At 41.8% G+C, this 21,996-nt stretch overlaps 1 protein-coding gene across 2 annotated transcripts in view; it reads right to left on the bottom strand.

The window, feature by feature from the left end:
• Positions 1–3,281: 3,281 nt before the first annotated feature.
• Positions 3,282–21,996, bottom strand: part of ITGBL1 (integrin subunit beta like 1) — a 236,027-nt gene continuing 217,312 nt past the window's right edge. For both annotated transcript variants that reach the window (XM_070800449.1, XM_070800450.1), the window contains 3 exons: positions 11,257–11,403; positions 5,169–5,282; positions 3,282–4,172 (listed from right to left, as the gene is read on the bottom strand). In XM_070800449.1, coding sequence (XP_070656550.1) covers positions 4,081–4,172; positions 5,169–5,282; positions 11,257–11,403 — 353 coding nt within the window. In that variant the 3' untranslated portion in view covers positions 3,282–4,080. The remainder of the gene's footprint in view (positions 4,173–5,168; positions 5,283–11,256; positions 11,404–21,996) is intronic.

Raw genomic sequence — 21,996 nt, 5'->3', positions numbered from 1 at the left:
CTTTTGCTATTTTTCCAGGATAAGTCTCCACCATTTTTCCCCCCTCAAAAACTAAGTTTGCCGTTTTAAGTGCAATCTGTCACCATTGATGTTCTGTACAGTAAATCTGATGGAATTCATTTGTATTTGGAGACCACCATGTGATCTGTACCTGCATGTGTGTATGTTGATTTTATCGAGTCTTTCCAGTATCACATGCCTTTTGCATTCGTGTCTGGTGTGGAAGGGTTATGTCTGCTCATCTGTTATGGGAGCTGTTGCTTCACTCATTCCTCAACAATGCTCTGGAATGTTTATTGTTTTCATATTTCAAGTGATATAATTTTATTTTCTTATGTTTGCTAAAATATTTTGCTACAACTTAACCTGAAAAAATTATAGAAGAGAGGCAAATGGTCCAACCTATATAAAGAGTACAATGGAATTGAGCATCATTCCATTACAAATCTTGGAGAATTTAGAGGTTCTTGCTCTAAATGTTCCTTTGCCCTGAGTGTTTTCGGTTAAGGACTGGCTTCAAAAGTGCCATGATGAACCCACAAGACTCCTGCCATGGTCCATCTAATTATTTGCCTCTTGGAGTGCAAGAGGAGTTTCTTTATCATATCTGGCCAGTTGCTTAATGAATGCTTAAAGCACTAAAACCGTCAGCTGTTTTCAGGATGACCAATACTAGATTTGGCTCTTTTTTAAAATACAAGAAAAAAATACATTTCGACTTAAAAGATAAACATGTACCACTTCATTTAAAGTTATCTCCCTAATATTAGAGGGAGTATGAACATTTTAGAAGGAGACTATATCCAGGGATAGCTGTTGAGCTAAGCAGGCATCTCAGACTCCAGATGTGAACTGTGTTACTCTGGAGTAAAATACACTTTTTAGAGTAGCTTTGTTTGCTTACAAAGTGGCCTGTTGACTCAATACTGAGTGGGGTTTCAACATCTTTGATAGTGAGTCTGCAAAGGTTGAGTTATGTCTTGTTTTTGTTTTCTCTTGGTTTTCTCTCTCATTTGGTCTAATCCCCATGTTGTGTTTGCATTTGAGGTGGTGGAGGCCATTCCTTCCAATGCATGGTGAGAATCCAGATTGGCTCAGAGTCCAGGGTGATTCTCCTAGGTCTCAGGATGTTTGTAGACTCTTATTCAAAAGTCCTTTATGGAGGAACTCCTCAGTGATGGTTTGCCAAGCAAACTGGGTTGGTGCTAACACCATTGGCAAACATGTATCCTTCCCAATTGACGTATTTCCACTATAACTACTGACCAACTTGAATAAGCCAATGAAATTTCCCTCCAACTGTTATAAGTTTATTCTTGCCCTGCCATTTTTTTTTTTTTTGAAGAGGGAGTTTCTATCTAAGCAATGGAATCAAAAATCAAAATACAAAATCACATCTAAGAAGGGTAGAAATTTATGTCTTGTACATAACTATGTTTATTTTTCTCCAACTTAAACATGTAAGTTAAATCACTTCTTCATAGATCTATTGATGTCTGCATTGCTAGATACCCAAAATCATACATAAACACACACAAGAACTGTTGCAGCAGACAGAAAGTGGTAAAATGAAAATATTTTTGTTTTAGAAGAAAAATATTCATTAGCGTGTAGGTACCATGTGACTTAATGCCATAATTTCCTTTTGGTTCAATAATTCTGAGCTAAATGAACCCCAGAATAGAGCTGAATTATATTTTCAGCTTTGTCAAAAAATTTGGACCAATCACATTTTGAACTTTATAATACACTAATATCTCCATATTTTAACTTTTTCTTAAAAAAAATGAATGCCAAGGACATTTTTGTTAAATGAAAATAAAAGAACAGCACTTTCGTTGTAGGTGCTGTTAATGAAAAGGGGTAAGAGATGTAGAGAATGATAAGAAAAAGAAGACACATCGAGGGTTATGCGACAAGAGAGGAAGCTAAGAGCAGTTTCAGTAGAGCAGAGGCTGGCAAACTCCTGCTTGGGTACAAGCCAAATCCATCTCCCAATGTTTCTTACAGTCCAGGAGCTCAGAATGAATTTGTTTTTTCAGCTTTAAAATATTAAATGAAAACAAACAAGAATTTGTAACAGAGATGTATGTGACCCACAAAGTCTAAACTATTTACCATCTGGTCCTTTATAGAAACCAAAGTTCTACAAGAAAGGAACCTGAAGGTCTTTTGTGCAAATTATGATGGCTGGATAAGGTAATGAAGTTCAGTGTCTGTGCAGCATCACATAAGGCATCAGAACTGCAACTGAACAATAACAGCTTTGTTTGAGGGTTAAAGTGTTTAGATAGAGAAGAGGAAAGAGTATAATTTGTATTGTTTCTTCACAGCTCCTATTTCCCTCATTTACAAAAACTGATATATTGATTGATAACTTGAGACTAGAGATACAATCACATGGTTGCACTCCTTAATCTCAGGATAGAAATGACAATTTTATAAATCTCTTAAAGTACGAGAACACTATTAGTACTATCAAAATCAGCATCAGTTAAATTTTATCTTAAATAATTTTCAATATTAAAATTTTCAGTAACTCAGCAGATGCATATTTTCCTTATTTTTGGTGATGTGACTTAGAAAAGTCCAAGCCACAACTCTAGAATATTTACATCATCAAGGAAAATTTCCAAGTAAAACTTTTCATCTTAATATGGAAATGATTTTGTTACATTATTCTAGGATTTTACAAGATAGAAATCACCTTTAGAAAAAAAAAAGTGGGGTTTTTATTAGCTCTAAATAATTAAGGGTTGCCTAACTAATGTGTATAAGTAGATTTAACTGTAAATATGTAAGGGAAGTCTGAATTATTGTACATTTTCATAATTCAATGTGAATTTCATACAGAGCAGAATTTCACCATTAAGAAAATAAACATTTTGTTCTTATTATTGACTGAATACTTGTAATTTCTATTTCAGGCATTTCTGGATTTTTTTTTTAAACCCTCTGAGCTTTTGAGACTTTTAATCTTAATATAATTTCTTGATTTCTTTGCATGAGCCTACTTTTCCAATAAGTAATGTATCCTTACAAATGGTTTTTAAGGGAGGTGAATGTATATTTCAGGCCCATCATACATCTAACTATATGCTGTCTTTTTAAAAGGCAAGTTACCATGGAGTAGTTTAAACAGTAAAAAATCAGAATTCTTATACATGTAACCCCTGCCCAATATTAAAAAATGTTCTAGAAATAGAAAATAGATACCCCTGAATAAAAATTCATTTGGGGGAGTTAATCCTCAGTAGGTAAATATATACTGACACAGAATATAAGCAAGTTATGTCACTATTTATTTAAAATGTTGAATTGTACATTTTTCATAATATCTTCCTTCATTTTAAGAGAGTCTGTTTTTGTGTGAGTCTAAAGGGGGATAAGACAAATGACTTTAATGGCTAAAATGACCAGGTTTATTTCTTTTTTTCAAAAGCACTGATGATGTAGTTTCTGCCCCTTGTCCTATGGGTGTCTGGATTCCCTATGTCTCCATGGAAATGATGAGTGATATGGAATCCTGGCAAAATATGGTCAATGGATTTATGTGAGGCTGTATTTTTTCCTTAGACACAAATATGGTCTTTCTTGTATAGGGTTGTACATTTCTAACAACCATGTAATTCAATGTTTCTCAGCTCAGGCACCCTTGACATGTGAAGTCAGGTCATTCTTTGCTGTGGGGGCTGTCCTGTGCCCCAGAGGACGCTCACAGCATCCCTGGTGCCCACCCACTGGGTATCCACCCCTAACATGCCTTCCACGCCACCCAGGGTGACCATCAAAATTACCTGAAAACATTATTGTCAAGCGTTTTCTGGGTGGTAAAGTTTGCCCTTGTTGAGAACCACTGATGTAAATGAAGGTAGGAAAAGTTTTTTCTGATGCTATTTTCATCAGAATTTGCTTAACTCATTTTTAATGGGTACCCAGATTTCATTCAGGCATTCAGAAAGAGAAAAACATACAATAGTCTTGTTCGACCTGTTGTAGTGGTGATTATACATGGTTTCCTCTGCATTTATACGTTCTGAGGGCCGAGAAGAAAGAACCCGGTTCCCTGCCACGTAATCGTTAAGGGTATTCCGTGCCGAGCCAGATTTCACAGGCATTTCCATTCCATCCGTCCCAGCATTCACAGTTTCCACAGCTACAGATCCCATTCCCTGCAGCAGAGTACACAGGGCAGTCATCATCATGATAGAAAGGCACCACATTATAAAATATGTCATTCCAAACTGTAGCTGTTCATCAGCAAGACCATTTCATTCATCCTCTGCAAATTTTCTGATTCTATTCTGTAACCATCTTATCTCATTTAGCAGCTATGGGAAATCTAATTTTTCACACAATTAATGGCAGCTGCTTGATGCCACCCTGTGCGTAGCATCTAAGAGTGACCATCCTGTGTCACTCCAGGTGGCTTCCAAGTCATAATTTCGTTTTCCTGTAGACAGCAAGTTATGTCTGACTTATGAATAAATGTGGAAAACTACCAAGTCCCTTGACATAGAATGAGGTAAGCTGAGGAATCAGAAGAGGAGCCTTGTTTCATAGGGGTGGACTGAAAGTGAAGGTCTAGCTTAATGACATGGAAGCTTTCATCTTTTACCTGCCACTGGAAGTAAGGAGAGCAGATATATATGTCTCTTTTCCCTGTAGCTTATTCAAGGGGATGTATTTTATTGACGTAACTGATTATCGGGATTCAATAACTCGAGAAAGCAATAGCTATTACACTGCTAAGTGTTCTCATTGCTCCCATCCCCTCAACACACACCCCATTCCTCGCACACAACCAACACATCAACCAATGGTCTTTGGAAGAGGCACCTGGGACCTGTTTAAAGTAATATTCCATTGCCTACATCTGGCTCAAAGTAAAATGGTTCTCAAGACCATTGTTTTCTCTTTTCTGCGTAAATAGGGGAGAGGGGTTACTTTGTGGAAGTTTCCCAACAGCCATATAATTTGGCTTTATTCTTGTGCATTCCTCTGGATTTGGGAATCAATGCCCCTCCCCTTCTGTAGTGACTTTCAATGAACAGTAGGTCTTGATTGCAAGGAGGCTCTCCTGCCCTGCCATCTGCGGCAGGGCACAGTGAGTGTGGTCTCCACTGCCTACTATGACAAAGAGCGATTAGGGTTGGTTGATACGGCACCTGTGCAAATGAGCCCATCATGTTTGTCGCAGTCCCTGTCATCACAGTCGCAGAATTCTCCTGAAATGTACCATTCTTCAGCAGAACAAAGGCACTTTCCACAGTGGCAGGAGCCTGGAATCAGAAAGGGCACTACTTGCCGTCATCACTTAACTAAAGGTTTCGGTTGAGAACAGAATATCATCAATGCAACGACAGTGGATGTTTAATAACCTATCAAAGGGAGAAGTTTATTGACTAGCCAGTCACTCAGAGGGGAGCCTGACTTACTGTAATTCATAAAGGTTATCCAGGAAAGGCTTCATTACAGATCTAGACAGTTGCAATTAGCCTTGAGCAAATGTTCCATGGTCCGCCTGGTTGAAATGTCAATGAGGGCAGAATGTGGCTGATTCTTATGGATGGCCTTCAGAAAAGGTGTTCAAAAATAGATGTTCCTTTTTTCTTTTTTCTTCCTGAATTCAATTGTGCCTTAAAGGTGCTTTGTTTTTTTGGTTTTTTTAGGAATTGAATAGCAAGTTCTATTAGGTGGGGATGCATTTTATAACGAAAAGAACTACTAAATTATTGTGCTTACAATTCTGGATTTTTGTTTACGGGATTTTCTTTAAATAGGGACACGCCTGCATATTGGGTAGCTCTTTAAAGTGCCAAAAATACACAGTAACTCATGTATATTTGCCTTATCAGATCTCATTCTTAGAATTTGTTGCCATAATCAAGAAAGGCTCTAATCACTCAAAATGTTCATCTTTTCAGGGTCTTGGTCAAAGTATCTTTTGCATTACTTACTCATTTCTCCTCTTTTCAATTAATTATTTAATTAATGTTATTAATTAAAAACCTCCTCTTTGGTTATTAAGAACATTTTGGTTTGCCCAGAAATAATTTTATTAGTTACTTAAATATATTTAAAAGAAAATGTATGAGTTAAATGGTGTCACAAAAGGAGGGTCTCTCAGTCTAAATGTTTTCACCTGATGGGCTATGAGATCCTCATGTGGCAAAATTTCGGCTACAACAAGAGTAAAGAAAACTTTAAAATTTAAAGAAAACACTTAAGAAGGACTTACCCTTCCTTTTATTTCCTTGGATGGATTATTTTTTCCAAACATGGTTTTCCTTTTACTAAAAGATGCTTATCACTAAATTGTTCTGGTCAAAAATCACCTTAAGAGATGGTGAAGTAGAAAACAAATATATTGGAAGATGAGCAGCAATCCGTCATTAGTGCTTCTAGGAAACACAGTGCTTGAAAAATGAATTAAGAAACTGAGTGAGCCAAGTGGTTGAGGGAGAGGGATTTCCTGACATCACAGAATCCGGAAAGGATCCGTATAAACACATCTCACACATTAAGCACTATGTGGTATTTCATATCATGGAAATGACTATCTGTATTTTAGCTGCAAAAATCCCCAAGAGCCAAGTTAAACTTTCCACATTCCTTGCCATGCTCCTAAAGAAGAAGGTAAGGGAGTAGTCAGAACTAGTTATGAGTTGAGAGCTGGGTTTACATTTGTGAAGTCTTTGCTTAACCATAGCATAATTTCATATAGTCTTGTCTTACTTTCCTGAGGGTCTCGTTGATTTGCATTTCCTTAAGCAAATTCTAGACAATTTTCAGTTCTGATGAGTGACTGACAGCCTGGTGGTTGCTTAGGAACCAATGAGCAGAGACCTTCTGGCTAAAGTCTGTGAAGGATGCTGGCTTCTTCTTGGTCTCATTCAGGTACGGTGTTACCTTATTTTAGAAATGTATTTGTCGTACTTTTAAAAACTTTCTTTCCAATTTCTAGGCATGGAAGTGTTTACCATAAGCTCATTTAGTAAATGGTTAGCGATCTGAGTGCAAACAAAAAAGACTTGGGGCATTTCATTGACTTTTCATGGTAACTGCTTCAGAAAATACCATATTTCATTCTTTAATTCCATGATTATTGGAAGAATCTGATTGTTTTTAGTTGTTTGTAAAACAGTTGTCCCCTTTACATTTCAAAATTATTTCTACAAAGCAGCAGAAGTAAATGACTTTCTATGTTCATGATATTCACAATTATGCCTAGGATATCTTTTTTGTCACAACTCATGAAAAGATCTCACGTTTCATTTTTAAACTTACCCCCTAGCCCTGAAACTATTCTAATTACTGCTCTTGCTTCTGGAATGTTTAGCTTCAGGCTATAACAAAGTATTTTCCTAAAACTGGTTAAGCTCAGCTAAAGTTAATATGGTATCTTGGATGGACCATTTGACAAGTAAACTCCAGTTCCAAAAGTCTACTAGACACTGAACTACTTCAAGTGAAAAATGGGGATTGATTTTTGTATATGTGATGAAAAAGTAGCTTTTCTCAGTCAGCATTTTCCCCAGCTGTGTTTTTCTTTCTATTTGTGCCTCTCAGAGGTAGGAACTTTTTCTGCTTGTATAATTAGGATTAGCATAGCATGTAATACTAACACAGTGTGACCGGTATCAGGACCTCTGAGAGCCACGCCTTTGTTGTAGAGTGCTCTGACTTGTTTTTATCAGTAGTCAGGGCTCAAACTGCACGTGCGTAGAAAGGGAACCACTTAGGCAAAGGATTCTCAGACAGACACAGACAAACACAGGCCACAGGACTGCCAAGAGGGGATCGACTATTCAGCTCCACTGGTCGGGCCCCACTTACACTCATGAGACCCAGTCCAGCTGAAGGAGGCAGCTGGCCCGTCTTGGCAGGATCTCTAGGGTAGTAACTTCATGACCACATCACCTAACTCCTTTATTGTCTGTCTTAGTGTAAGGACCCTAAAGAGCGCTCTGATCTTCCTTCCGTGCTGCTTACTGGCTTCCATTCCTGAGCAATCAACCACCTTTTCTCATCTGTCTTCAGAGCATCCTTAGTATGTAAGAAGGGGAAAGAAATGAAACTCTTCTGCCTTCGAAGATGAGAAAATGGAAGTACATCAGTTAACCTAAGATTCCAATCTGATTCAGTCTACTCTTGCATCTATCTGTGATGCTTCTCCCAGGGGGAGGGGGAGGAAGACTTCCATGCAGTTTCAAAAATGATTTGTGCATCCTATAGATTCTGTCCAGACAGCCATTGAGTGAGGCAACCAGAACACAGAGCAAAGGGTGGCTTTTGAAACATGATTTTTCACCCTTTCTCTTTTCCAGGCATGAAGAACAGGCTGGGTTGGGCCAGGGATGAGGGATGGGGCGGGGTGGGGGGGGGGTGTACCATGGACTTAATCTGGATGACAAGTACCAATGTAAGAGTGTAAGGGGTCATTGAATGACACACAATTAAGAACTGTCACACAACAGCATCTTTAAGGATATTAGAGGGCATGACCTATATCGAGGTGGAAGTTACAAGAAGGTTAGTGTGTGTTCTTGGATCCAGAGGAGTAAATCCCCAAACATCCTATGAATTGTATCATGCATCCGTCAAAGGTAGCTAAGTTTAGGGGAGACCTGGCCCTGCGTTCATCTCCAGTTATTTACAAAAGCCCATTGTGTGTCAGGGCAAGGCACCTCTCTGTTTGCTGCTCCATTGACAGAGTCGGACTTTCTTTTTCATCCATCAAGCCTGACAAAATGCTGCAACCCAACATCCCAGCAGGCAGACTTCACTACTGTTCTAACTCCTCCATCTGTTATGAAGGTCACAACAATGTATCTTGTTTTAAATTTTTCTATGGAGTGATTTATTGTCTTGGCTATCAATTTGTAAAGAAATAAAACGCTATTTCTTCATCGTCTCCTGAGGTGGCAGCTTTATTCCCAGCTCCAGGGAAGCCCGTGTTGCAGGTTCGTTTTTCTGCTGGAAACACTCAGCTGGGTCTGGGCTGCTAAACTGCTGTGCCCTGGGGATCTCAGGACCCTCTGCTCACATCTGCCCCATCACGGGAGAAAGAAAAAGACTTATTTCCTTTGCGAAAGCCAGGGTGAGGGGTTTTCATGTACAAATTCGGGGGTAAAGTACACGGCAATATGGCAAGTCCATGAGATGAATCCAGAAAGAGATGGCCCCGTTTAAATAACTCAGAAGGGGGTGTCTCTTCTCAGCCATCATGTTGAAGACCCTTAATCCGTTTCATGATTCTTTTCTTGTGGTTCTTGGGGTGCAGGTTCCTCCATGCTGACAAGGATAATTTCTGCATCCCCACTGTTCACTGACAGAATACAATTCCATGATCTCATGTGTAACGCCTTTTTTGCTCTACAATTCAGCAAGGATTCTTCCAGAACAGGAAGAAACAGAGGAGTCCACAGCCAGCCACTGCCAACCAGGCATGCCAGCTTCATCACTAACACGGACCTCAAAACGAACATCCTTGAGGCTATAAGAGGTCCTGATACTGATCACACTTTTACATTCCTTCCAGGTTTAAAACTCTCTACCCGTTGAAGGGCAAACAGATAGTTTAGACAAATATGCTTTCAACTCTTCATTGATACCTGAATAGATTTCCACCACCCAAAGCAAACAATTTGAAAAGGCGTTAACTAGAGAGATTTTCTCATCCTGTTTCATTTTAAGGAAATTCCTTTGGGCTAATGTTTAGTCAATCTATTTTTTTATATATTTTTTCTACATTAATGATGCTTAAAAAATGAGTCTCTGTCTTCAGAATGTAATGACTCTAATCAGAATATTTATTCTACTTCTGAGGACGCCTCCTTGGCTATTAGGCAATTCTCTTTCTTCCCTGTGTCTTCTTCAGAAAGGTATTTACCTGCTAATCCTGTCCCCAGGGTAGGTGTCTGAGGGTAAATGCAGCTTCAGCTTCAGCTCCACGTTGGGAAGTGGGGATCATCCATTCTGAAAGGAGCCTAGTGAGCTGGGAAGCCCCCAGGCATCTAGTTCCATGCAGAGCAGCTCTTGAACATTCAGTGAGAACACACACATTTCCAGAATTTCTAGGTGTTTTCCAGCCACTCAAGGCTTAGTCGCTCCATCGTGTCTGACTCTGCGACCTCATGGACCCGCCAGGCTCCTCTGTCCATAGGATTCTTCAGGCAAGAATCCTGGAGTGGGTTGCTATTCCCTCCTCCAGAGGATCTTCCGAACTCAGGGACTGAACCCAGGTCTCCTGCATTGCAGGCAGATTCTTTACCGTCTGAGCCACCAAGGAAGCTTTGCTTCCTAGCCAATAGCAAAGAGGAATGTGACAGCCTTTAGATAGGCCCACATGCACCGAGAGCAGGATTTTAAAGTCTCTTGGAAAATTTATACAAAAACGTCAATATCAAGCTACCTAAAATTCAGGACTTCCCTGGCAGTCCAGTGCTTAGGGCTGCACACTTTCAAATGCATGGGTTCAATTCCTGGTCAGGGAACTAAGATCTCACATGCCATGTGTGGCCAAAAACAATAAAAATTAAAAATAATCAATTACAAAAAACCTCACTTTGCAAAAAAAAATCTAAAACTCAGTCTATTAATTAGTATTCTTTCCCTACTCAGAAAAAAAAAAAAAAAGTGCCCTTTGGGGGTGGGGGAGGGGCACTGGGTGGGGTTGCTTTTCTTCTTGAATTTATTTGTTCCTATTCCATCAACTTGAAGACTGTAACCACTTTGAAGGCTTCATTTTTTTTTTTTTTTTTTTTTTTTTTGGATATTAGGTTACACATGTCTAGTTGGCACTAGTGGTAAAGAACCCATCTGCCAATGCAGGAGACACGGGAGACGTGGGTTCGATCCCTGGGTCGGGAAGGTCCCCTGGAGAGGGGGCATGGCAACCCGCTCCAGTATTCTTGCCTGGACAATCCCCTGGACAGAGGAGCCTGGCGGGCTACAGTCCATAGGTTTGCAAAGAGTTGGACACAACTGAAGCCACTTAGCACACACATGTTTTTATCGCTAATTCATTTACGACTAAAGAAAGCAGCATACAGGTAAATTTGAGACTTTCCTTCTGATAATACTTTCCATGATCGTATGAATGGGAGAAATTCAAGCTCAAAGTCTGGTCGGAGCAGAGGACAGCATGGTTTCCATTCAGCCTGGATAAGCCGGCTGTACGGACCATGCTGCTGTACAATACAAACCACACGGAAGAACAGGGAACCCGTCCAAGCTCCAGCAGATACTCACCCTTTCCCGAGCACAATATGCCATCTGCCGATTCACACAGACTATTGCTCTGTTCCTCTGTCAGGTTACACTTCCTCGGATGCTGGCAGAGCGTCCCGAACCATCCTTTCTCACAAACACAGCGACCGCAGGAACACATCCCATGGCCTGCGAGGCAGTCACGGGGTGGGGCGAGAGGAGGAGACGGGTACACAGGCCGTGAGTCACACTCTTTAAAGGAGACATATGTCAACCAGGGAAATCTCGTTTCCTATCGAACAAACACACTCTCCTTAACCACAGTCGATCTGGCATGTGAGCCTTTAAAAGAACTTCACACCCAAGTTCTAGCTGAACACAGTCCTCTTGAATGTCGCATCAGAGACGGACTCCGGAGAGAAAGAAAGCTTGGAACAAATTAAAATGCAAGGTGATCATCCTTTCTGGATACACAGTAGGGCCCGTTTGCTTCGTCACCAGGATGGGTCCCCCTGCTTGTCCTCACTGTGCACACCCTGATACCCAGACCGGTCCACTGCCTGCCACATTTCTTGATCCCTCTCTTATTTCCAAATAAAAACTGAAGGTTAACTTCCATACGAATGGCATCCAGGATTGTACACCTCTCTCCCTGTGCCCCTCTGTTTGCTAATAACAACAGATATAAGTGTAAGTAATGGTGTCTTCCGATTGTTGAACAGAACTTAAAAACAGCACCAGGCTTAGACTCATATTTTTTTTCCCCTTTTGTTTGTGTCACTGGTTCCTGGTTTGGGGATGTTTATCTTTGGTGTAGATGCAACATGATATCTGTGACCGTTAATCACCGGCATATACATCGGGCCAATCGCTGGCCACCAACACCCCACGTGATTGCACCATCTTCCACGTTCGTTTCTCTTTTTTCCAATCAATGCTCTGTTCTTTTTACCTCGATGTGCATATCGGATGGCCAGATCTCTCCAAAGAAACAAACAAAACAGCTATTTGTTTGGCAACTTCTTCCTAATGATTATATACAGAGCATTTTGCTAGCACCAGGGAATGCAAAATCAAATGTGAAAATGCAAAAAAAAAAAAAAAAAAATCTAATGAAAAATCATGGTGGTCCCTGCCCTACATTCCAGGGACATATCAAATCATCATCCAAACTGGTCAGGCCCTCTGATCTCTTGAGACCATTCTGCCTTGACCATTCGCTCTGGCAGGATCCCCAAAACATATTCCATCTGCCTCCTCCTACACTCAGGTCTGCCCAAGGAGGGATTGGTGGCCAATATTTAATTGCTTGCAATTAATTATTAAGACTTATAGAACCTAACTACCCATGAATGCAGGTGATGGCTCCCCATAACACATGACTATCTGGAAGTGAATCAAAAGCAACTGGGAGGAAAATTTGAGAGAGACCTGGATTAACAGGCCTATTTCTTGTCCATACACTAATTTATTGAACTGCATCTCACCATAGCCCATTGAGTCAAGCATTATCACCATTTTATAGTCAAGAACCTAAGGCTTGGAGAGATTAAATAGTTCAGTTCAGTTCAGTTCAGTCACTCAGTGATGTCCAACTCTGCGACCCCATGGACTGCAGCATGCCAGGCCTCCCTGTCCATCAATAACTCCTGGAGTTTACTCAAACTCAGGTCCATTGAGTCGGTGATGCTATCCAACCATCTCATCCTCTGTCATCCCCTTCTCCTCCCGCCTTCAATCTTTCCCACCATTTGGGAAGGGTCTTTTGAAAAGGGTTTTTTCAAATGAGTCAGCTCTTCGTATCAGGTGGCCAAAGTATTGGAGTTTCGGCTTCAACATCAGTCCTTCCTATGAACACCCAGGACTGATCTCCTTTAGGATGGACTGGTTGGATCTCTTACAGTCCAAGGGACTCTCAAGAGTCTTCTCCATCACCACAGTTCAAAAGCATCAATTCTTTAGTTCTCAGCTTTCTTTATAGTCCAACTCTCATATCCATACATGATTAAATAATTTTGCCTCAAATCACAGAACCATACAGGATTAGAACCTGACTCCAGTTTTCCTTAATTTCAGCGTTTCCTCATTTTCCACATGTCACAATGCCTATACCTTTCATTATGGAAAATAAACCCTGACTACTAGACTTCCCTGGTGGTCCAGGGGTTAAGAATACGCCTGCCAATGCAGGGGACACGGGTTCTATCCCTGATCTGAGAAGATTCGACGTGCACCTAAGGCTGAGCACCACAACTACTAAGCCTGTGCTCCAGAGTCCAAGCTCAGCAACAAGAGAAGCCAGCACAGTGAGAAGCTGGTACAGTCCAACTCGAGAATAGCTCCTACTCGTCACAACTAGAGAAAGCCTGGGCAGCAACAAAGACCCAGCACAGCCACTAAGGAAATAAAGATTTTTTAAAAAATAGAGTGTAACTCTTAAAAAGCCAACAGACAATGACTATCAATTTGAGACATCTAAGAGACTTTTCTTAATCCCTGTCTTTTTAAATAGCTGCATAGTTGTAAGGTATACATTTGACATTCGTGGGTACTTTCCTTTTAAAAAGTCTCTCCTAAGTTGGTTTTCATGACATTGAACTTGCCTTATCCTTTCAACACTCCTCCCTTGTCTATTTATTCCTCTACTTTTTGCCTGACCGGATCAATGTAGGAATCCCCTGACTGTCCAGCCTTAATCATCTTCTCTTGAAAAATTCATCAAATCATAGGATTTTAGCTAACCACAGCGATCCAGCCCTTAAATCTCTCCTAAGTTCCGCACTTGGGATTTCACACATTGTGTTCTACTAACATCCAAAAGCTACCTGGAGACCTGGAGACATAATTTTCTTTCTAAAAGCTATTTTTCTATGTAGCTCACCCGTTCAAGCAGACCAACTCTGCTGGTCAACCAGTTCAAAATGTTTTGGATCATATTTCGATCTCTCTCACTCGCCTCATCTAAGAAGTTGCCAGATTCTGTTGAAACAACCCCTGAAATCTGCACTCCTATCACTATCAGAGGGCTTCCCAGGTGGCGCTTGTAGTAAAGAACCCGTCTGCCAATGCAGGCAACGTAAGAGATGCTGGTTCAATCCCTGGGTCAGGAAGATCCCCTGGAGGAGGGCAGGACAACCCACTCTGGTATTCTTGCCTGGAGAATCCCCATGGACAGAGGAGCCTGGAGGGCTATAGTCCCTAGGGGTGCAAAGAGACGGACATGACTGAGCAACTTAGCAGGTACATGCATCATCATCAGAAACCTTTGAGAAACCTTAGATCATGTCTTCCTCCAGTGTTCTGGCTCCCAGCTTCCTATAAAACAACTCTACTCACGACATAGCTTTGAGATATAGGACTATGTGACTCCCTAATGCTAATGGGAAGAAGTTCACCCAGTCTAACCTTCTGTGTCTTAGGTTCCTAAAATAGAGCCCCAGCTGCTTCTCCAACCTTACTTCCTGTCCCCTCCATACACTTTCTGATCCACTCATCCTTCCCTATGTAGTTCTGGGGTTTTCCTGACTTCATGACTTTGCCAAGATAGTTATCTACTCTATACAACCAGATCCTGCTGAATCTTCAAAGCACAGGGGCAATGACTGCCTCTGGAAGATTTTTCTAATATCCCCAAGTGAAATTCATCTTCTCTGAATTTCTACACCATCTTATTTTTCAACTCTACAGTGCAACTTTTTTTCTTCCACCTTGTGATATGCAGTTATGTATCAGATAAACCTGTTACCTGACAGAACTCTTTGACAGAAGGAATCACTTCTGATAAATTACTGTAGTCTTCAGAGTACCAAGTACTCTGCCTTATACACAGGGGATCCTCCAAAAACACTTGTAGAGTGAGGTTTCTTTCAACAAAATTCTCTTATCTTTTTCCCACAAATTCCAACTGACAATCATAAACCGAATCCAGGACATGTTTGCAGGTCATCTGGTTAATAACTGGTTGTTCAAAGTCAACAGACAGCTCTTAGATGGCTCTGTTTTATCTACATCCTGTAGAGTGGAATGAAGTTAGCAAATCTGTGTAACAGTTACATACTCAAGTAACAGTTATGGAACTGATTCCATCTTGACTTCCCCAATAAAACAAAAGTCTACTTAAAGTGAAGTCTACTTTAGAAGCTCAGAACAAGTTATCCACCTTTAATGTGTATGTATGTGAAAGCTGCTCAGTCGTGTCTGATTCTTTGTGACCCCATGGACTGTAGCCTGCCAGGCTCCTCCATCCATGGGATTCTCCAGGCCACAATACTGGAGTGGGTTGCCATTTCCTTCTCTAGGGGATCTTCCCAACCCAGGAATGGAACCCAGGTCTTTCGAATTGCAGGCAGACTCTTTATGATCTGAGCCACCAGGGAAGCACCTTTGAAGGTAGATAACGTGTGGTGAGAAGAAGGAGGAGGAGGAGGACAAGAAAGAGCTTTTAGTATCAATCTCATGAAGCTCTGGACTTTTCAAATGTTTATGTTTCTTACTGACTCTGGGTGAGTAAGCATTACCATCATTTCACATAAATGGAATAATTTAATCTCTATGCCAGAAAAAGACACTCTGCTCTTGATTTAGGATATTATTGAGAATGAATAAATGGCTCCTCACCACAAGTAATTTAATATATAATTTACATGCAAGGAAATAGGAGATCGTTTTTCATTTATTAGCTTATTTATCACACCCTTCCATATAGTCAGGTTGGCATCTTGCCCAGACAATGGTCAAAATGCATTGGGATTTAAAAGTGAAAGTCGCTCAGTCGTGTCTGACTCTGTGATCCCATGGACTCTACAGTCCATGGAGCTCTCCAGGCCAGATTACTGGAGTGGGTAGCCTTTCCCTTCTCCAAAGGATCTTCCCCACCCAGAGATCAAACCCAGGTCTCTCACATTGCAGGCGGATTCTTTACCAACTGAGCTACAAGGGAAGCCCAACGGTATTTAAACGTTTTGCCATTTACATGACTTCTCTTTATTCAAAAAAATTTTAAAGCTTTTAATACTATCTTCTTTCTAAACTAATAATTTGGTCATCCATTCAAAAACTTTTTTCTTGTGCACCAGGTATTGTACCAGCTCCACTCTTAGGGGCTTACAGTCTGCTGGGAAGAAAACAAATAACAACGTGGGAACAAATACACTTGAGCAATGGAAGAATTAAAGAGGGTGGTGGTATATATGGCAGAGAGAACATTATTAACTGGAGGAATCAGCTCTCTGACACCCATGGGCTGAGAAGGAGCTAGACAGTCAATGTTCTGGAAAAACGAATGAAAATTCTCAGAATAAGAAAGAGCTGGCATGTTATAGGCAGTGGGGGGAAAAAAGGCAGTGTATTTGAAGACTAATGAGGAAGAAAAATGGAAAAAAAAAACAATAAAGTTGGAGAAATATTTAGGAATCAGAACATAGCAAAGTATTCATCCTTGGTAAGGCATTTAGATTTTATTCTAAGAGGAAGGGGAAATCATAGACAGGTGTTATGCAAGAGAGTGATGTGTTATAATTTACAGTTTGCAAATACATTTTGGCAACTGGGTGAGAGAGATTCTGGTGTGTTGGGAAGCGGTGAGGATGGGGAAAGTGAGAGGGTGTTGCAGAGCCCAGGCGAAGGGTGATGCAGGCTTCAACAAGGCTGATGCCAATGCCGATAGGGAGAGCTGGCTGAGATCTCCTTTGATGGGGGTGCCTATGGCACTTGCTGCTGGATTATACATGGCAGGTGAGGGAGAGAAAGACCGGGTTCTCTAACAATGCAGCCTAATAGACAACAGAACTGCAGGAGGGAGAGCTGAGAGCAGAACATCAGCTCCATTTTGAACCTTGTGTGGCTGAGATGCTCTTAAGACAACCAAGGAGAGGTCAATAAGCAACTGACACAGATCTGGCATTCGAGGACAGTTGGCACTAGGGCTGTCCATGCTGCAGTCTCCCAAAGGAGATGGCATTTAAAGCTTTGGAAGTCAATGAGCCCACTTAGGAAGAAGTAAATCTTGAGAAAATCTGATATTTATGGTAGGGTAGAAGGGAGAAGCCAGACAAGTAGGATTATCCAGGAAAGAAGGAGAAAAATATGATTATGTTGTCTTGTAAAATAACAAGGAGAATATTTCATAAAGGAGACCTACTGAGTGGAATCATACTGAAAGTCAGAGTTAAAAAAAAAAAAAAGATGATAAAAAGCACAAGAGTAGTTTCAGTCAACTTTTGCCAGATCTGCCCTATTCTGTTGACCCAGGCCAATGTGTGGAACACCCAGGGGTGGCAGAACTGGGAGAATAATCTATTCACATTCAGGGAGAACGGCATCTCTCCTTGGGGGTAGAATTCACAGTGATGTTATCTGTGATTTGTACATGCATGCTCAGTCCCCTAGTCGTGTCCGACTCTTTGCAACCCCATTGACTGCAGCCCTCCAGGTTCCTCTGTTCATGGGATTTCCCAGGCAAGTATACTGAAGTGTGTACCATTTCCTACTCCAGGGGATCTTCCGGATCCAGGGATCGAACCTGTATCTCCTGTATTGGCATGTGGGTTCTTTAACCACTGAGGCACCAGGGAAGCCCTATCTATGTAATAAGCGTGTAATAGATCATTCTAGAACCTGTAGGGAGAACCAGCCTAATGAAACATTTGAAGTCTACTAAATCTGCCTTCACTTGGCTTCCCAAGTCTTCATACAGGTGAGCAACTTTCCATTTGATTTTCATTTCCAAGGCCATTCACCCTCTCCTGGCATCTGGCAGACCCTCCCCCCAACCCCACAACCATGATTTTTCTTTCTATTCTCTTCCCTTCGCCTACACCAAAATATTCACCAAGAACGTTCTGGATGTGTGTTGTCCAATGTAGTGATCACTAATCAGCGTGACTATTTATTAAAGTTCAATGAAATTTACAATTCAGTTTCTCAGCCGCGCTAGTCGTATTTCAAGTGTTTAACAGCCATACATGGCCAGCGGCTACTGTGTTGAAAAAGACAGATATGGAACATTCCCATTATCTTTGAAAATACTCCTGAGCGGTGATGTTCTAGACAATGACATTTCCAATGAATCCATTGGCTCTGAGACACATTTTCTTAATACACTGTAAAGATGGTGCTCAATTAAGTAACTGGCCCACGTGAATGGATCTAATTGCATCAGCTACTATTAATACATACTGTCTGCCCAATATTCTTTTCACCTTGTTAATAATAGGAGGACCCTCATTTTTTTCATGGAGATGCTGATATGTTCATCTGGAAAATATTTGATTACTCAGGCTCCTTTTGACCTAGAGTTGCCCTTAGGACTTAACTCTATTAAGTGAGATAAAAAAGAAAATCCCTTGGGTAAAGTTTCCAGGAAAGCTATTGTCATCTAAAGAAAATGAGACAGACTCAGCTAGCGCATATCCTTTGCCCTTTGTCCTATTCTTTTCCCTTTCTTCTTTCCTAAAAGATGGCACAACAGGAGGTTTTCAATGGGCATGAAAGGGCAGAGTGGGAGGGAAGAGAGAAGGTGTGTGGGACGTTGATGGCTCTTAGGCAGTCACCCTGCCATCCATCCAACCCCGAAGTGACAACCGGCAGGCTTATTTGTGTCATTACTTATCGCTGAACACAGTCCTAACTGGCTATATAGTCAGGCCACTCAAGATGGCTGTTCCCTTGCTCTCTGCACATTCCCTGCTCAACCAGTCTCTGCTTCACTCATATGACCATCCAATCCTCTTAATTATACACTGAATCAGTAACGGTTTATGTGCTTGCCTCTTGCCCCAGCCACTGGTCTCTCCGGTAATGATGAGCCAGCATGATCTCAATTCCCCCTGTAAATGTTAAGCTCCTCCTCCCCGGAATACCAAAGATTGCTGCCATGTCCTGCCACCTGCCATATGATGGGTGGGGTGTTGCTCCAGGAACTTTTGTTGTGGACTTGCAAGATTCTCTTGTCCAGGGGCTACCCTGATGGTCCAGGGGTTAAGAATCCACCTTGCAATGCAGGAGACTCAGGTTTGATCCCTGACCAAGGAACTAAGATTCTACATGCTGCAGGGCAACTAAGCCAGCTCATTGCTACTACTGAGCCCGGGACACGTCAGACGATCCCGTCAGCCGCAACTAAGACCCAACACAGTCAAAAATAGACAAATAAACATATAAAAAACAACTCCTTGTCCAATAATCCACTGATGTCTCTGCCACTGTCTCCAGGCTGGGCAATTACAAGGCCTACGGGCCGGCAGGGTGCCTCCCAACACTGGCACATGTACAAGCTCAGGAAAGGGGTTTGCGGTTTTAAGATGTAATTCAGAGACAAGGAGACAATCACGATGCCACTCAGATCATCCAGCTAAGAAAGGCGTGGCCTGAGTCAGTGGTCTGGACCGTCAACATAAGTCCAGGAGTGCCTGGGGGCGGGCGGCGGAGGTGTTACTGCAGTCATACTCTCAGGCTGCCTGATCATCTTCAAATTGCAGCTACGAACCAAAGAATTCCTAGAAGAAATGTGAACTGATTGTGTAATTAAGAGGTGGCTCTTCATTATCCTTTCTTGTTCCTTAAATTGGACTCATAGGCTCATTCCAGGAGCTGAGAGGAAAAAGGAAAGCAGTAAGCAGTCCACTTCTTCTTCTCATCCTGGATATACGGAGTACCAGAGGGAGTTCTCCGGTTAAGCTTGAAAGTGAAAGTGTGAGTCCCTCAGTCATGTCTGACTCTTTGCAACTCCATGGACAGTAGCCCACCAGCCTCCTCTGTCCGTGGAATTCTCCAGGCAAGAATACTGGAGTGGGTAGCCATTCCCTTCTCCAGGGGATCTTGCTGACTCAGGGATCGAACCCGGGGCTTCTGCATTACAGGTAGATTCTTTACTGTCTGAGCCACGAGGAACAATTAAACATATAAGAGCCAACACATAGATACATTTTCCTTATGAAATCTTAAAGTCTAGTGTCACTAAAATACAAATACATCCCAGGGACTATCACTCCAGCCAAAGCTTTTTTTCTCAGTAGTGAGATCTGATAAAAAAAAAATCCATGCATGTGTAGATCACATAATATTTTTGTCATTAATAGAGAATTGAGAAGGTCCACATCAGTCTACGATCACTGAACACTGCTTGTTGCCATTCAGTCACTAAGTCTTGTGCAACTCTTTTGCGACTCCATGGACTATATAGCTCGCCAGGCTCCTCTGTCCATGGGATTTTCCAGGCAAGAACACTGGAGTGGGTTGCCATTTCCTTCTCCAGGGGATCTTCCTGACTAAGGGATCGAATTTGGCAGGTGGATTCTTTACCACTGAACCATCACTTTGCTCACCAGTTTAAGTTGATTAAGCGAGGCATAGTCTTCGTGCTGACTCTCTCTGTGCCAGTCACTCTCATGACCCTCATTTTCAGGTTGTAATTTTGGTGTAATCCAAACTGAACTGCTTAAAATTATGCAATTGCTTACATTCACCTTCAGGAATGCTTGCTAACTGATCCCAGCCTACCAGAATTGGTTTAATCACTTGCAGCGTTAATGTTGGTACTTGTCGGTGCTTAGCCATCCAGTTGTTTCTGACTCTTTGTGACTCATTTGGCCACAGCCTGCAGGGCTCCTCTGTCCATGGGATTTCCCAGGGAAGAACACTGGAGTGGGTTGCCATTTCCTTCTCCAGGGGATCTTCCCAACCCAAGGATCGAACTCACATTTCCTGTGTCTCCTGCATTGCAGGCAGATTCTTCCCGTGCTGAGCCTTCCGGGAAGTCCTATTTTTGTTGGAAAGGTGGATGGACATCATTGCCTGTTAGTTCTCACGTGCCCCCTAACTAAGTAGGTTTACATTATTTGGGGTTTTACTTGTTTGCAGAAATGCTCAGGGAGTCCCAGCTTTGGAGTCAGGGATCTGAATTTTGATCTCTGGCCACACACACATTAGATATCTGGGCTTCTTGTCCAGCCCTCCAGATGCAAGGTCAGAGATACTATGACTCAGGGTCTGGCAGTGAACTGAGAAAATTACCCAGATTAGCGATGTCAATTTTGCTTTTTGAAGCCATACCAGAGGGATGATGCTAGTGAGCTTCACGAGTGCCTCACGGTAGGATTTGTTCTCCATGGGCTGCCTCGTGATGTTGTTGTTCAGTCGCTAAGTCACGTGCAACTCTTTGCGACCCTATGGACTGTAGCATGCCACGCTCCCCGGTCCTTCAGTATCTCTTGAAATTTGTTCAAATCCACGTCCACTGAGTGGGTGATGCCATCTAACCATCTCATCCTCTGTTGTCCCCTTCTCCTCCAGCCCTCAGTCTTTTCCAGCAACAGGGTCTTTTCCAATGAATCAGCTCTTCACATCAGATGGCCCAAGTACTGGAGCTTCAGCTTCAGCATCAGTCCTTCCAGTGGGTATTCGGAGTTGATTTCCTTTAGGACTGGCCACAGGATGTGGAAACTAAATTCTTTGAACAAAGTAACTGCCACTCTTTCCTCTAGGCACAGAACTGCTGGTTTATATGACATCAACTTCCTAAACATTCTGTAGTTGGTGCTTCAAGAAATCTAAAACAGATGTATTTGGGACTTCCTTGGTGGTCTAGTGGCTAAGACTCTATACTCCCAATGCCCTCTGTGAAGAAAGCGTTCTTTTTTTCAATAAATGGAGACAACAAGACAAAAAAAACATAGTCTCCTCCACGCATCTGACTGCTCAAACCAGAAACTTGTGAGTCACCCCACAAGTCACCCTGCCCCTCACTCATGTCTTTCAATCATGAATATCCATAAACAGGAATTT

Source organism: Bos indicus, chromosome 12 (genome assembly GCF_029378745.1).
Source record: "Bos indicus isolate NIAB-ARS_2022 breed Sahiwal x Tharparkar chromosome 12, NIAB-ARS_B.indTharparkar_mat_pri_1.0, whole genome shotgun sequence".
In the NCBI taxonomy this organism is placed as follows: Eukaryota; Metazoa; Chordata; class Mammalia; order Artiodactyla; family Bovidae; genus Bos; species Bos indicus.
This window is presented reverse-complemented; position numbering and strand designations above follow the sequence as displayed.